At 48.3% G+C, this 15,864-nt stretch overlaps 1 protein-coding gene across 1 annotated transcript; it reads left to right on the top strand.

The window, feature by feature from the left end:
• CD53 (CD53 molecule) lies at window positions 1-15,579 on the top strand. The gene is made up of 8 exons (XM_084866293.1): window positions 1-143; window positions 7,953-8,032; window positions 8,896-9,084; window positions 10,285-10,359; window positions 10,914-11,009; window positions 12,471-12,551; window positions 13,603-13,686; window positions 14,756-15,579. Exons 2-8 carry the CDS (start codon window positions 7,970-7,972, stop codon window positions 14,825-14,827), a joined length of 660 nt encoding a protein of 219 aa, XP_084722419.1. The 5' UTR covers window positions 1-143; window positions 7,953-7,969; the 3' UTR covers window positions 14,828-15,579.
• Window positions 15,580-15,864: the final 285 nt, after the last annotated feature.

Here is a 15,864-nt window from a genome sequence, read left to right as displayed (position 1 = left end):
CCTCACAATGTGATGACATCCATCCCCCTTCACTTCTCCTTTCGCTCACACAGCCCCGGACAGCCTTGTCACCAGCTTGTCGCCGCCACCTCACAGACAGCCATCGGACCTGCCCGGGGCCGGAGGAGCAGCACCTGCAGGAGGTGAGACTCGGGACACGGTGGGCTGGGCTTGGGAGCAGAGGCCTGAGCCAGGCCACATGGGGTAAGGTATTATACCTTCTCCGGAGCCTCCAGGCCCCGCTCTGGTCACCCTGCCATCCCCTGCTTCACGGATATTGCACAGGAAGTGGAAAGATCAGCCAGATCCCGGTAACCTCCCCAGGCAAACCACGGCCAGGAAGGCTTTTCATGAATCCGGTTCCCAGGATCTGACCTGGCTTTGGGCGGGTTCCTGACACTTGGGGCCCTGGGTGGGAGAGGAAGCGGGGCCACCTCCCGGGGCCTTGGGAGGTAGGTGGGTCTTGTGATGTTCAAGGGAGCAGAGAGCCACGGCCAGAGCCGTCTGGGAAGGCAGCCGGGAGCGCAGGTCTTCTGCGGGTGGGAAATTTCCAAAGTCAAGTCAGCGGCTCCCACCACCCTGATGCCTCAGAGCCGCTAAGTGGCAGGACCACCTCGAACCCCAGCGCCCGGCTCAGCTTCTGGGTCTCACAGTGAAAGGTGGCATCCCTCAGGGGCGCTTAGATGGGCGGTTTTCCAGTGGCAGCAAGGGCGCTGTGGCCTCAGAGTCTCAGAAACTTCTCCGCGGGGCACAGAACGTGACTGCGAGTACATCTGCCATGGGCCTGCCAGGGGGACGGGACGTGGCAAAGACACGCCCATCACTGAGGACGGGGTCTCGCGGACGCAGAGAGGCACAGGGTGTGACCGCCGTCCCGGGGGGTCAGGGCACTGTGGGGAGCTCTAGACCAGAGCCCTCTCCCTCCAGGACCTCAGGGGTGTCTCCTGGCGGGCAGAGCGGAGTTCCCTGGGACGGCCACCTGACCCCGCACCTAGAGGGAGGGGAGCTATTGAACGTTGAATTAAAAATAAAGACTGGACTGTTTAACGAAGTTACTGAATCGTCAGGAGTTAGGAACATTCTGGGCCAGGCACTGTGCTTCGGAAGATGCTGGGGGGAGAAGAGGGTGGGGGTGGGGGTGCCTGGCCAGGTGGAGGGTGTTTGTCCAGACTAGCGCCCCGCCCGTAAGGCCCGCCCAGAGGCGATAAGAGACATTCCTGACTTTGCTGGTGTTTTGGAGGCCAGTTGAGCAGAAGCAGAATCTTAGCCGCCGGCTACACAGAAGTTTTGCTTTCTCAATCGCCCCCAGAGCCTGCCCTGTTTTGAAACTGCGGTTGAATCGGCGCAGAGGCTGAGCTAAAACTTGATTTCCTGTGGAGTTTCCTGTGGGGCCGGGTAACAATGTTTAGCCTTAACATGGGAGGATCGGGCTCCTGTACACCCCGGGGGAACGGCTCAAAGCCCCTCTCCTCACAATCCCCCGCTCCCGAGGCTCCACCTTTGGGAACCGAGGCGGAGACACCGCCTGGGACACACACTGTGGTCCTTGCTTCTTCCGTCCTCAGTCCGACCTCTGACTTCGGGCCGAGGCCTGTTCCTCGCCTCACTCCCAGGGCCTGGGCACAGTGCTCGGTGCTGGAGACAAGGCTGACTGATGCATGTGGATCTCAGGTACAAGGCGTTCGTAGAGTCTGGCTCGGAGGACAGACACACACACCCCACAGGGTGTGATCTTTCCGACAATAAGGGGGACAGTGCGCCCAGGATGGAGGCGTTGGGGAGCGTGCCCCAGACTCCCTGGGACAGGGGGGGCGCTTGGGTCCCTTTTCAAAGCAGCCTGGGTCTGCTGCGGAGCCTGGGAATGCATTCCAGACAGAGCCCGCCACCGGCAGCTCAGAGATGGGAGAGCCCCAGGCCTGCGAGAAAGGAGAGCAAGCCAGGCTGGGACGTAAGGAGCCATGGTTGTGGCCTCGGGAAGTGGGAATCTCTTACTCTTACTTGGGTTCTAGCATCCCAGCCCCTGGGGGAAGGCAAGGTCGCTAGCCAGGCAGGTCCTCCGCCTCGCCCTGGGGTCTTCCCTGAGGCAGCCACGGGGCAGCACGATGGGCTGTGGGCTGACCGGAGGGTGAAGAGGCAGGTGCTTTCCTTCTCGACCCAGATTCGGCCTCGGTGGAGCGAAGGGCGGAGCCGTGTGTGAGGTCACAGCCACTCTCTCCCTCGGCTGCTGCTCCAGGAAGCGGTGCTGGTTCGGTTCCGGTGGTTTGGTTCAGGCTCCCACATCCCTCAGTCCACAGCCCTTCCTGTACCGAGTGAGCGGTGATGCATGCCCGTCACCCTGCGCACTTGTCCGAGGGAAGCTCCAGGGCCCAGCTGCCGCTGCAGGTGCAGGCGCCGAAGCCAAGACACAGGGAGAAAACGAGATGGCAATGCGGAGTGGCCGCCGGTGGCTGCAGGGGCACAGGAGCAGAGATGGCAGCCGGAGGGGGTGGGGGAGGGAGGGGCTTGACAGACGAAGGTGGGAAAGAGGCAGACGATGGGTGTCTCAAACCAGTGGGTAAGATGCAGAGGCAACCCTCGCCCACTCCCCATGTCACCAGCACACACGGACATAGAGAAAGGAAGCCACCAGGATTCACTTCTAGAATTATTTAACATAGCGGTGTTGTCGTCCAGGTGTTTATTAGGATGTGGTTACTTAGTTTGGAGATGGTATAGGTTCAAATAAAAGCACCCAACTCATAGTGAGAGCCCAGCACCGATTAGCCAGGAGGACATTCCAATGGACTGACTTTTCAGTTAAGGTGAGTTGTCCAGAGCCATAAAATCCCTTAACTATTTAGGATATTCCGAGTGTCCGTGGACCGCCCGTTCCTCCACACAAACGCTGCTCCCTTTCCTCACAGGCTTCTCACCAAATAGGCATCACTGGACTGCATTCCTTGCTCACATAAAGGCATTTCCCATGCATTTTGACATAAGCAAAATAAAAATATAACCTAACTATAAATCCAGCTGATTTGAGATTGATATTTTTAATAAGTTAAGATCCTATATTTAATGTAGATTTAATCTGTCCAACTTCTGTTTGACATTTCCCATCTCAGAACTAGTTGAGGAAGGATTCTGACATCTCACAGCTTTTGAAAGGTGTTCAAGTAAATTTGAGCTCATGGCTTCGTATCACTCTGTATCACAAGCAAACGGAGGCATTAAAGAACGATCCCACGGCTTGTCCTCCTAAAAGAAGGTTCTAGGGTAGAATCTCAGTCTTTTAATCCCACTGACTTCTAAGATTATTTGACTGGTCCATCCCTCTCATTCCCTAGTGCTGGTTTGTCTGTGTTAGAGGGACACCTATGAACATCTCACAAATGTCAGTCAGCGTGACCCCACGGCTGTCTTGCTGTGACTCAAGACTGGGCTCTAAGATTAGATCACATAGGGCTGGAGATCAAGGACCGTTAGTTTCTCAAAACTTCTGTCCAACCTTAGCCACAGCTAAACTGGGTTAAACTCAAGACCCAGATTAGAGGGAGCAGGGAGGGGTCAGAGAAAAGACAGAGATTGGGCTAGAAGGCCACAAGAGTCTGCCTGCCCCAGCTCTCTGCGTGGAGGAAAGCATGGGTAACTTCCTCTGTGGCCTCCAAGCCGGGCCGTGGGCGGTGACCACAGCTGGCAGCCGTTCAGTCTCGGAGCTTTCCTGGAAACTGATGTCACAGAATTACTTTGCAGAGCCCTGGGTCATGGGGCTGGGTGTGGCGTCCTTGACTGTGGAGAGCGTGGGTCTTCCAGGCAGTGGGGTTGGCAGAGTGAAAGGGCGGAAGCTCAATAACTGGCCCGTCACAGTGAAGGAAGGCCAGGGGTTAAGGAGGGGCCCCGTCTCTGGGTTAACCAGAGAACTGGGGCCATCAGTGCTGATGGTGGCAACAGCAATGCTGATCTTCACCAAATGGGCAGCCTTCCTCCTTCAGTTCACGTGCGTCTGAGTAAGTGGGAAAACCAGAGAGGAGAAAGTAGAGGTCCTTCTTCCCATCTGTGAAGGAAAGAATCAGAGAGGATAGTCCCAGGTTTTGGGCACTTCCTCAGCAGGTACTCCGTGGACAAGGCGATGACAGGGACCTGGAGCAGTTGTAACAGGATCCCAGGTTGATGGGGAGGAGGTGATTCCAGGGGGCATCTGGCCCCATCTCCTTCTGGGTAAGCTATTTGCCCGTGCCCAGAAGGTTAGCTTGCTGGCAGAGTAAATCTCAAGCTCCTGAGGCTGCAATGTCATGGTCATCCCACTCACCAGATTACTTAGGGTCAATGAAGAAAATATTATACCAGTCATTTCTTCAAGCAACAATCTTATTTTTAAGAGTAATCGGGTTCTGTGCTAGGCCTTGAGGGTTCGAACGTAGATAAACTAGCTCCTCTGCTCGAGGAGCCCCCATTCTAGTGACGGGAGAGATCATTACAAGGCAAGGTAGACGCTCAGGACGGAAACGGAGCTGCATGGGGAGATGGCGCGCGCGCTGTGGGAGTGGGGGTTGGGCACGAAGAATCAGGCAGAATCGGAGAAGGCTTCCTGGGAAAGTGACAACACGTGGCCTGAGTCTCAGGGTGATTAACTGCTAACCCAGTTGAGTGTCAGAGAGAGAGAAAGAAGGGGGCAGTTCCAGGAAACTGGTGAGCAAAGCTAAGGAAGGAGGGGTAGTGACAGTCAATGTCCCTTGTTGAATTAGAAAGGGTAAGACAGGGACTGTTGCCACAAGTTTAGAGAGATGGGCAGGTGCACATTAGGAAGGGCCTTTGACATATGTGTACATGCTAAAACCATCCCTACAGTCAAGATAGCATGCATCCCTCCCCAAGGAGTATTTGTGGTCTTTTGTAACCCTTTCTCTTGCTCTTCTTACTCCCCCTCTGCTTACCTCTCCCCACTCTTCTTTACCTCCACCTCCCAAGCAATTATTTATCTGCCCTTTGTTGCTACCGGTTAGCTTTCATTTTCTAAAATTTTATGTAATTGGAATCACAGAGTATGTATTTTTTTATGGCGAGCCTCTTTCATTCACCATAGTTATTTCTGAGTTCATCTATGCCAGTGGTCGGCAAACTCATTAGTCAACAGAGTCAAATATCAACAGTACAACAATTGACATTTCTTTGGAGAACCAAATTTTTTAAACTTAAACATCTTCTAACGCCACTTCTCCAAAATAGACACGCCCAGGCCGTGGTATTTTGTGGAAGAGCCACACTCAAGGGGCCAAAGAGCCGCATGTGGCTCGCGATCCGCAGTTTGCCGACCACGGATCTATGCGGTAGCATGTGTCGGTAGTTCATTCTTTCTTATTCCCGAATAGTTTACCTTTATATAGTTGTACCACAGTTCATCTGTCCCCTCGCCTATCGATGGGCCTTCTGGTTGTTTCCAGATTTGGGCTCCCACAAATAAAGCTGCTATAAACATTTCTATACAAGTCTTTGTATGGCCATATGTCTTCATTTCTCTTCGGTAAGGACCTTAAGTAGGGCTAGATCAGCTCAATAACTGGGCTAGATCCTGTGGTAAAAGTTACCTTTCACTTTTTACTAAGCTGGCCAACGGTTTTTCAAAGTGGGCGTACCCTTTTCCCATTCTCACCACAGTGCATGAGTCCAGTCCCACCACATCCTCATCTACACCTGGTCTGCTCAGCTGTTTTTCTTTTCTCTCCTTCTAGTCATTCTAGGAGGTGGGTCCTGGTACCTCGCTGTGGTTTTAATTTACATTTCCTGAATGACTGACTGAGTAGAGTGCTTTGTCATTTATACTTATTTGCCATCCGAGTATCTTTGGTGAAGTGTCTGTTCAGCCCTTTTGCCCATGTTTAAATGGCGTTGTTGGCTTTCTTGCCGTTGAGTTTTGAGGGATGTCTGATGGCCAGTGTCTTGCAAGCAGTCATTGTATATCTTGTACCTTCATTGGTTGCCTTAGGCAAGAGAGTTTCACTTGCCATGGTGTCAGCTACCTATGGTCAACCACGGTCTAGACATATTAAATGGGAAATTCCAGAAATAAGTGATTCGTGAGTTTTTCAATGCACGCTATTCTGGTAGCATCCCACTCTGTCTGCCTGGGGCATGACTCATCCCTTTGTCCAGTGTGTTCGCACTGTGTCTGCCACCTGCCCATTAGTCTCTTGGTAGACATCTCAATTATCAGATCGACTGGCACAGTATGGGAGTGCTTGTGTTTAAGTCACCCTAACATTATGTCACATTATGTATGTCATTCACCTCACTTCCTCTCAGCACATAGGCATTGTATCATCTCATATCGTCATGAGAAGAAGGATAAAATACAGTACAATTCAGGCATTTTCAGAGAGAGAGACCACTTTAACATAACCTTTGTTACAACATATTGTTATAATTGTCCTATTTTATTATTTTATTGTTGTTAGCCTCTTACTGTGCTTAATTTTAAATTAAACTTCATCCTAGATATGTATGTATTTAAAAAAAAAAAGCCATAGTATAAATAAAGTTCAGTACAATCTGGGATTTCAGGTATCCACTGGGAGTCTCAGAACATATTCCCTGAGGCTAAGGGAAACCACTGTACATCCAAACACCCTCATAATTTAATTAACTTTATTTTAACTTGATTAAAGTAATGGTGATGAACTAAGAATAATTTTGAGGGTCAAGACAAGAAGGAAATAAAAAGAGGACAAAGTAAAGAAAAAGGAAAACAGTATGAAATAGAATTTGATCTTTTCAATGGAGAGGATTACTCTACCGTGGAACAGAAGTAGCTGCTCCACAGCCTGGAAGAACCATCTGATGAGCCTCGAGACCATCTGCTTTCTGGGCACCTTGACACTGCAAAGAGGGTGCAAAGAATTGTACAAGCAATATGTGAGCTGAAAAAGGCATAGTTCTAATGTAAAAAAAAATTACATTCTGTTTCTATATTAGTCTCATGTATAGTTTTATAATATGAATCACTCTATGAACCCCATTACCACTAAGAGAAATCAAAAATTGTGTATCTGAATCTCTAGAATTGAGGACCAGACTTTGGACACTGATGACCTCATCAAGAAAAATACAACCACAAACATTTATTTTTTAAAAGTTCAAGTTTCGCCTGGCCAGCATGGCTCAGTGGTTGAACGTTGACCTATGAACCAGGAGGTCATGGTTCAATTCCCTGCTGGGACATATGCCTGGGTTTCAGGCTTGATCCCAGTAGCGCTCACTCGCTCGCTCTCTCTCCCCCTTCTTCTTTGAAATCAATAAATTAAAAAGTTCAAGTTTACATAGCTGTCTTCCTTCATAGTTCCTCTGGACAGCTGTTGGCCAGTTTTAGCTCTACTGTAAGATTGACAGCTCCTGAAGGGTAGTTACTGCTTGGTTACAGTTGCTTCTCCCACAGCATCTTAGAACAAAAAACACCATCAATGTCTTCAGTAAAAGAATAAGTGAGGCGTAGTATGTTCCCCCACTTCCATGTGAAGAGGTATGGAGACTACATGTAGTTTATAGGTGCGTTTCATAGCACCTGAGGGACTGGTTGATCAAGGCACCAGCCATGTCCACAGCTAATTGATCAGCTTCGCCCTGACCTCAGGGCTGCCTTCTTGAGTAAGTGTCCAGGCACTAGTCGCTGAGCACTGGCTTGGTGTGTGTCCCCGTGACTTGCCCTTCTGGCTCCATTGCTTACTCCTTCAGTGCTTAATTCAATGGTAAGCATCCTTGGCTTGATGAATTGAAGCAAAAGTGAGTGTCCAAGATGAGCCAATTGGTACCTCAGTTCAGAGAGTAGGATGGCAGGAGGTTTGGGGAAACTTCCCGGAGAAGGTCACAGCTCAAACCCGAGGTGAATGGTAGAGATCCTTGAACTGAATGTTTGTGCCCCTTTAGAACCAACCTACAGAGCCAGGTCACTTACGTTGTCTCTATTTCCTTCCACTTTTTAGTGCAAGAATATCCCAGGATGGGCATGAGTAGCTTGAAATTGCTGAAGTATGTCCTGTTTTTCTTCAACTTGCTCTTTTGGGTAAGTGAGTCTCTCCTGAGCATGGCTGAGTGCACCTCGCCCCAGGTATGCTCTGTTTCTCACTCCTCTGCTGAAGAGCGTCATGCGGAGGGAACCCATGTGCGCCTGGGTCATGTGCAGTCCGCCTAGCCTGAGAAGAAGAGAATGACCCTTTTCTCCCCTCTCCGCATCCTGCCACGGTATAACCCTGCAGCACGGAGAGGCATCAGTGCAGTTCGTTAGGAAGGGGACGCTGTTTCTCTGGGGACATTAGGTTATTACAGCTCACTGCTGCCATCTATGCATGAGAAACCAGAGACTCTACCCTGTGTGTAGCATGCCTCTTTTTCCCTAGATGTTATTGTATATGCCCCCTGGACATCTTAGAAGAGCTGATGGAGAGGAAAGCCACCTTTTCTGGGGAGGTTTCACTACCACACTTAGCAAATGAATTTCCGAGATGAGTCAGTACTTGTGTTTCTGTGAGAATATGCTTAGAAGTGGGCTTCTCCAGTTTTCCGCCTTGCAAGGTGAACTTCTGAACCAGGGCCTCCACTCCACATGGTCGTGGTTCCCAAAGGGAAGACCATGTGCAAGCAGCTGAGGGGCAAGGAGTGGGAATCGGAAGCATGAGAATGCTGTGCTCCCCACAGTAGTGAGCTTCCCCTGGTACTGACATGGGTAGGATGAGGCATGCATGGGGCGTGGCAGGAGGAGGCTGGGACCACCCCTTTTCCGGGGGAAAGCTGGGGACAGAGGTTGTTCACCAGAGACCTGAGGAAGCCAATGGAAAAAGGTGATTCCAATCTCAAGTAAGGGAGACGATGAGGAGATCCCCGAGAGCCATGCTTTCTCTCGGAACGTTGTGGGCTTCCTCCTTTCAGTTCTGCGGCTGCTGCATCTTGGGCTTCGGGATATACTTCCTGGTCCACAACAACTTCGGGGCCCTCTTCCACAACATGCCGTCCCTCACGCTGGGCAACGTGCTCATCATCGTGGGCTCCATCATCATGGTGGTCGCTTTCCTGGGCTGCATGGGCTCCATCAAGGAGAACAAGTGCCTGCTGATGTCGGTGAGTCTCTCGCAGGAGACGTGGTGCCCTGAGGAGGGGTGGGGTGGGGACATCATGGCTTAAGGCCCAAGCAAGATGTTTTTTGGCAGCTCACCTATGGGCACAGGGAAATCAGGGGAGCGGGAGATTGGCACCTCGGAAACCCAAGATTGGCATCAGTCTATGTTTTCAGTCACTAACTAATGGAAGATCTAGTCACTAAATTCTTCTGAGTGCTGTGACCCTCCTAAGAGGGCAGCGATGCTTCCCTATCTCCTGTCTGCACGAGATGCGCCGCAGCGGGCATGGCCTGGTTTGGGCGTGGCCTGGTTTAGGCGTGGCCTGGTTTGGGCGTGGCCTGGTTTGGGCGAGGGCCTAGGCTGCAGCCACGTGAGGGCGAGCAGAGCTCTCAGTCATCCTTGGTCTGCTAACTCCCCAGAGGAGCACCTTTAAGCTCAGGGGTAGCCTCTAAGCTCTTGGAAAGAAGAGCTCCTTGTTTCTCTTGCGTGCCCAGATCAGAGCCTCGTATGATTCCCAATCACTTAAAGAAGAATCACTTCTTCGTTAAGTCATCTGGCTCATCTTCTTTCCCTTAGGGGTCAGCTCTGAAACTGGAGTCCAGCGATAGAATAAGAAAGCCCCAGTTCTCAGATAGTTCCCAGACTAATGGCAAAAGGCGGAACCTACCAGGCATGGGGAAAGGTTTTGAGTAATCAGAATTCATGTTGGGGGAAAGAGGTAAAGGAAAGAGAATAAGTAAAAGTGTGAATGTGGTTAACACAAAGGGAATTGGCATCTAAAGTTGGAGATAAATATGAGTTAGAACCAGGATTACAGGTTGTAATTCACATCCTCCCATCTGTACAAATAGCCCTGCTCTTGCAGAAAGGACCAGGCCCCAAACTCTAAAGACACTGTTTAGCCAAAATGGTTTCATTGCTTTGACAAACGGTATTGCCTAATACCTGGAGCTCAATACACACCTGGGAGGGATGGGAACAACAAAGAAGACAGCTGATCTGCCCTCTAGAGTCTTGGAATCTAGTTGCAGGAAAAGAATACGTGTTCCTCACAAGGCAGGAGGGGGCTTGTGAAGGCCCAGCAGGCAGGAACGAGAACCTCCCGCACATGGGTAGAGAGGTGACTGGATGCTCCCAGGATGCAGTGGGAATCCGGGGAGAACTGGGATCTGTGCTATGAGCATGTCTCTGCTTCCCCCAGTTCTTTATCCTGCTGTTGATCATCCTCCTCGCTGAGGTGACCCTGGCCATCCTGCTCTTCGTGTATGAGCAGAAGGTAAGTGACACAGAGCACAGCTCCCTGTCCTATTGCAGAGAATGGGGAGCGGGCCGCGGAGAAGAAGTTGGCACGAAATAAGTTCTACAATTGGAGGTAGAAGCAAAGTGGGAGGATGGAGGAAAGGGATTAATCATAATTGGGAAGATAAAAAAAAAAATTCATGAAGGATATTGCATTTGTGTGGTTCTTGGAAGGATAAGAAGGAAAAAGAGTGAAAGCCAGTCTATCTTCCTCCTGCCTACTTTTCTCCATGTGTTGGCAATATGGAATGGGGCCTGGGAGCCACGGCTCTGACTGGCCCTTTCCACCTTAAAAAATCAGAGTTCCGGAAGCACAAGTGACCGCTGTGCTTCCTCTTTCACAGCCATCTCACCCTCAGCACTTCTTCCCATGCAAAAAAAATCCAGGACCTCCCCGCTCCCTTCCTTAGCGCTGAGAGACCATTCGGAAGGGAGGGGTAAATGGGACTGCTCAACTGTCCTAGAAATTCCTTGTTCCTTAAACTCACCTGCTTTTTACACTGTCTCCCTGCTGGCGTGTGCCCTGTACAGTTGGGCGAGACGGTGAGGGAGGGCCTGACTGACAGCATCCAGCGCTATCACTCGGACAACAGCACCAGGGCAGCGTGGGACTCCATCCAGACATTTGTGAGTGCCGATGGGCCCCTCCCCAGCTCAACCCTGACTCCATTCTCTCACCTCGGTCCCGGAGGCTAAAAAGCACCTCCTTCCCTGGGAGTTTCAGAATCTAAGGCCCGTTGCCCCTAGGTCAGGTCCAGAATATGCTTGCCAAGAATCACCTTGGTTCTTCCTTAAGTCATCTGGGTAATCTTAGTTATGTTGTGGGTCATAACATAAAGATTAATTGGGTTGTCTGCTGTCTCTCTCTCTCTCATCCTTCACCACTCAGATAGACTCATGGTTTAAGTCCTACTAAGGAAGACCCAAACATGTCATACTTGATTAGTTTGCACCTTTTCCAAAATTTCCCTGGAAACAGAAATGATATAATACAAGAAATCTCTTTTGAATTCCTAAGTAGCCCAAATCCTGCTTGATACCTACCCCATCAGCATGCCATTCCTCATTCCCCCTCCCATCCACAAACACCCGCAGTAACTCTGCATCCCTGCCGTGGTGTGTTGGGGGACAAAGAAGGGCGAGGGAGCCAGCCCGGCGCTGGCATAGTCTGTGTCGCACACACCACTGTGGCCACACGGGCCGTGGCCCTGCTGTGCCTGCTCAGGGTGACGCAGCAGCAGCACAGGAAGTAGAGCCAGACCAGGTTTGGGTGACCTTGTGGAAGTCACGTAACCTCTCCGAGTCCCCACTTCTTTATTTTTCAATTCGCTTTAGAAGTCTCTTTATTAGAGAGTTTTCTGGCATATCTAAACACTCACAGAATAATAGCAAAATGGGTACATATCACCCAGCTTCAATAGTTAATGTTTTGCCACTGTCTCAGCTAATCCCCTCTGCTTTTTTTTTGCTAGAATATATTAAAGCAAATACTAGATGTTACCTCATCTTACCCACTCAAATATAAATAGTCTCTTTTTTTTTAAGAACTTAATTTTTTTAGAGCAGTTTTAGGTTTAAACAGGACAGAGAGAGGTACAGGGATTTCCCATATACCTTCTGTCCCTTCACATGCATTTCCCCCGTTATCAACAGAATTATTCTTTAAAAAAAAAAAAAGAATCAATCTATATTTACACCTCACTATCACCCATAGTCCATGGTTTACATTAGAGTTCACTCTGTCTTGTATATTCTATGGGTACGGACAAACGCATAATGACACATATCCATCATTCTAGTATCATACAGAGTAATTTCACTGCCCTGATCCCTCCGTATTAGAGTCCCCTGTGTGTCTAATTTTGGATCTATAAAGTGTGAATAAAGTAAACGTGCCCTCTCAACTTCAAGGAGTCTATGTGAATGAAATGGTGTAATGGACTTGAAAGCATTTTGTCTCAGGAGCTAGAGTAGTCAGGCCAATTCTGGATTCTCTGCTCTTCAGTCAGATATGAAGGGCCCACTTTTCATTCCTTTTCATTTTGTTGACTTTCTAACTATCATATCTTCGGGGGGCTTGGTTTTCAGCTGCACTGTTGTGGTGTCAATGGCACAAGTGATTGGACCGGCGGCCCACCAGCTACTTGCCCTACAGATCCACAAGTTAAGGTAATTTGGGACAACTTTTCTGTTATTGCCTCTTCACTAGAATGTTTAATTACCTTAGAAACTCCAGTCACATAGGACCTAGTCTTCCCAGCCAGAAACAGGGAACCTTGAACAAAATAGAGACCAGGGAGACAACCAAGGTAACTAGACAAATCAGAAGACAAAATAACAAAAACACAAACTCACTCAGACTAGAGACATCATTAAGAATTGTGCTGTCCTACCCTATTACATTAGAGGGCCACATTTATGTGCTGGTGGCAGAGGATTATGTCTAGATTCCTCTTGAGCAAGAAGAACATCTCCTTAAGGTTGAAAGTGAAGCTTCTCCCCCTACCAGTTTCTCTGCTCTCCTTCCTTGGAGATGGCAGCATCCAGCCCCTTAGTGAAATGAGTCATCAGGGAAGGAGTCCGGAGTTGGGGGAGACAGAGTTGGCGCAACTGTTGAAACAACCTGCCCACTTGATTCGGACCTCCAGACTAGGCCCAGAGAAGCAGCCAAAATCATCTTCCAACCCAACCAAGTTGTCCTTAAGGTCCCGTTACCCCATGTTACCCACTCTTGGGGTTGTTTGGAAATCTCTGGAATTTTTTAGGTGTCTGAAGAAAGACTGGGACACCTCCCAACCAGCAACTGCCCTGGAGCTTGGTAGGACCCTGATAGGTTTTACTGGCTTTTGAAGCAGAAGCTGAAACACAACCAATCCTAACATTGCATTGCCTACATTTCTGTTTGTTGATTCCAAGTCAGCAGTAAATTTTCAAAGAACACAAAGACATCTGTTGCTGACATACTTTTCAGGAGTTAGTTGGACTCACATGTAAGGATTTAAGACTTCTACTTAAGGTATCATTGTAATAACAACACCACCAAAAAAGTCCTTAATATTCTCTAGTTTATGACTGTATTTTTATATATAAAGGAAAAAATATATAACAACTGGCTTAAGTCTCTTGGCATAAAGCAAAAGAAAAAAATATCTTCCCAAATAAGCCCCTTGATAAAGTTGAATAATATAGTGGTATCATTTGTACCTGTAATTTTTTCTAGGGTTGCTACATAAAAGCAAAATCGTGGTTTCAGTCCAACTTCCTGTATATCGGCATCATCACTATCTGTGTATGTGTAATCCAGGTAAGAGCTTAACCATAGAACTACTTTCAGGATTAAATGAGTTATGCCATATAAAGTCTTGAACAGTACCAGTTACATAGTATGTACTCAATAAATGTGAGCTCCACAAGTCAAGTAGCAAATAATGTTATTAGCAATTTCAAGCAGACAGAAAATACGCTATAAGAGCTATCTGGTCAACTTATCCTTAAGAGAAACACTTGTAATAGACTGGAAAAATTTGGCTTTATATGCTAAGAAGGAATTGGTGATGAAAAGTATAGTTAACTAGTAGCCCTGCACACGAATCCATGCGCCAGTAGCTCTCTGCGGGGCCTGGCCACTCTGTGCCCAGTGCCCAGAGGCTCTCTGCCAGGCCACTCTCGCTGCCTGCTCTCAGCAGCCGCCCCCTGGGACTAGGGGACTTCTGCGGGGCTGAGAGGACTGGGTGCCACCATCTTGTGCCTGTGGGCACCGCCATCTTTGTGACAGTGATGGCTAATTTGTATGTTACCCTTTTATTAGATAGGATTTCCTTGTTTCTCTGCTTAGTTTGACAAGTCAGGAATCAACTGGAGATAGTTCTGTCCTCTTTTATATTATGTGATATTTCTACCATTTTTATACCCCAGTGTTTTGGGTATGCTAAGACTTAATCGAGAAGCTCAGAGAAAAACCAGTTTTCTCTGCTTGGAAACCAAGGAGGATTAGAGCACAAGAAGAGAAGACTCATTGCATGAAGCACTGACTTGTGCAGAACATGCCTATTCCAGCAGCAGGGCTTCTTAAGCTTTCATATATATAATTTTATTGATTTTTTTACAGAGAGGAAGGGAGAGGGAGCGTTAGAAACATCAATGAGAGAGAAACATCGATCAGCTGTCTCCTGCACACCTCCCACTGGGGATGTGCCCACAATTAAGGTACATGCCCAAGGAGACAACACCCGAGAAGGAATTTGAAGTGATAGCAGGAAAGATGGTCTCAGTATAACGGATATTTCTTTTACTTTGGGGCTGATGCCAGAGGTTGTGGGGGAGATGGCTCCTTCTATTATATAAAGATCTCCTATTTTCCCAACTCTTCTCAGGTGTTGGGGATGTCCTTTGCGCTGACTCTGAACTGCCAGATTGATAAAACCAGCCAGGCCCTGGGGCTGTGACCTGCTACTGCCTTTGCCGAAAAGACTTGTTTCATCTCTGGAAATCCCAAACCACCTACAGCATGAAGGCCTAAATGATCACCTCCCGGACTGACATCTTTGTCCCCCTCTCATCTCTTCCCTGTTTTGGTACCTTTCTCACACAACCGGAGAAGAGGGTGTTGGACAGGCATTTCCCATCTCTGGAAGCAGGATATCATTCACCCACTCATGGGGCAGCCATGCCACTCGAAGTGGTGACACTAATACCTAAGCATTTTTCAGACACGAGAGACCAGGAGAACCTGTGGCGCCAATGGCTAAAGATCAAAGAATGGGTCTAGGACTCGAATTTCTGCATCTTCCCATTGTCAGGTCCCTAGTCTCCAAATCATGCCCAGTTCACTCCAAAGTCAAGCAAGAGACAAGCTGAAGGGACACCTGGGCCCAGACTTACTGGATCATTGTCTGTGGGCCGTGGCTACGGAAATGACAGAGTATTCTCTCTTCACAAACAGTGGGGCTTCATTTCAATTTCATATTCATTCATTCTGTCTTTCCAAAAGGAACTATGCAGTTATTCATATCTTGACTTCAGCCAATTTCTTAGCCTCTGATTTATGCAACTGTGGAAGAATTCACCAGGACCAGTATCTCTGGTGGTTCAGATGATAATCACATTCAGAAGAGTTCTGATATTTTTTTTCATCACATAAGGTTTTGTTAATGCGCTATTTTAACTCTTTAATAAATAAAAGAGCATTTGATTTTGATCACTTATGTTCCCATTCCCTTATCTTAAATGCATGTTCCATGGATCAGACTGATTGCCTTGCCAGTAAGCCAGGAATACTAGTTATCTATTGCTGCATACAAATTCCTACCAAGGTTTCTCTAGTACTATAAAGTTTAATATTACTGAGGTCTTTCCAAGTATGAGACAATGTCTTGACAACTTTACATGTTCCCATTTAAATATTCCCATTTAAATAATGACAAAATGTCGCCTGTGTGCACCTCCATAACTAGCACACACATAGAAACTTTATAGATCTCAT

The sequence above is a fragment of the Pipistrellus hanaki genome (genome assembly GCF_964339955.1).
Source record: "Pipistrellus hanaki genome assembly, chromosome: 18".
Classification (NCBI taxonomy): domain Eukaryota; kingdom Metazoa; phylum Chordata; class Mammalia; order Chiroptera; family Vespertilionidae; genus Pipistrellus; species Pipistrellus hanaki.
Note: the sequence above shows the minus strand (reverse complement) of the source record. Positions and strands in the feature narration are given on the sequence as shown.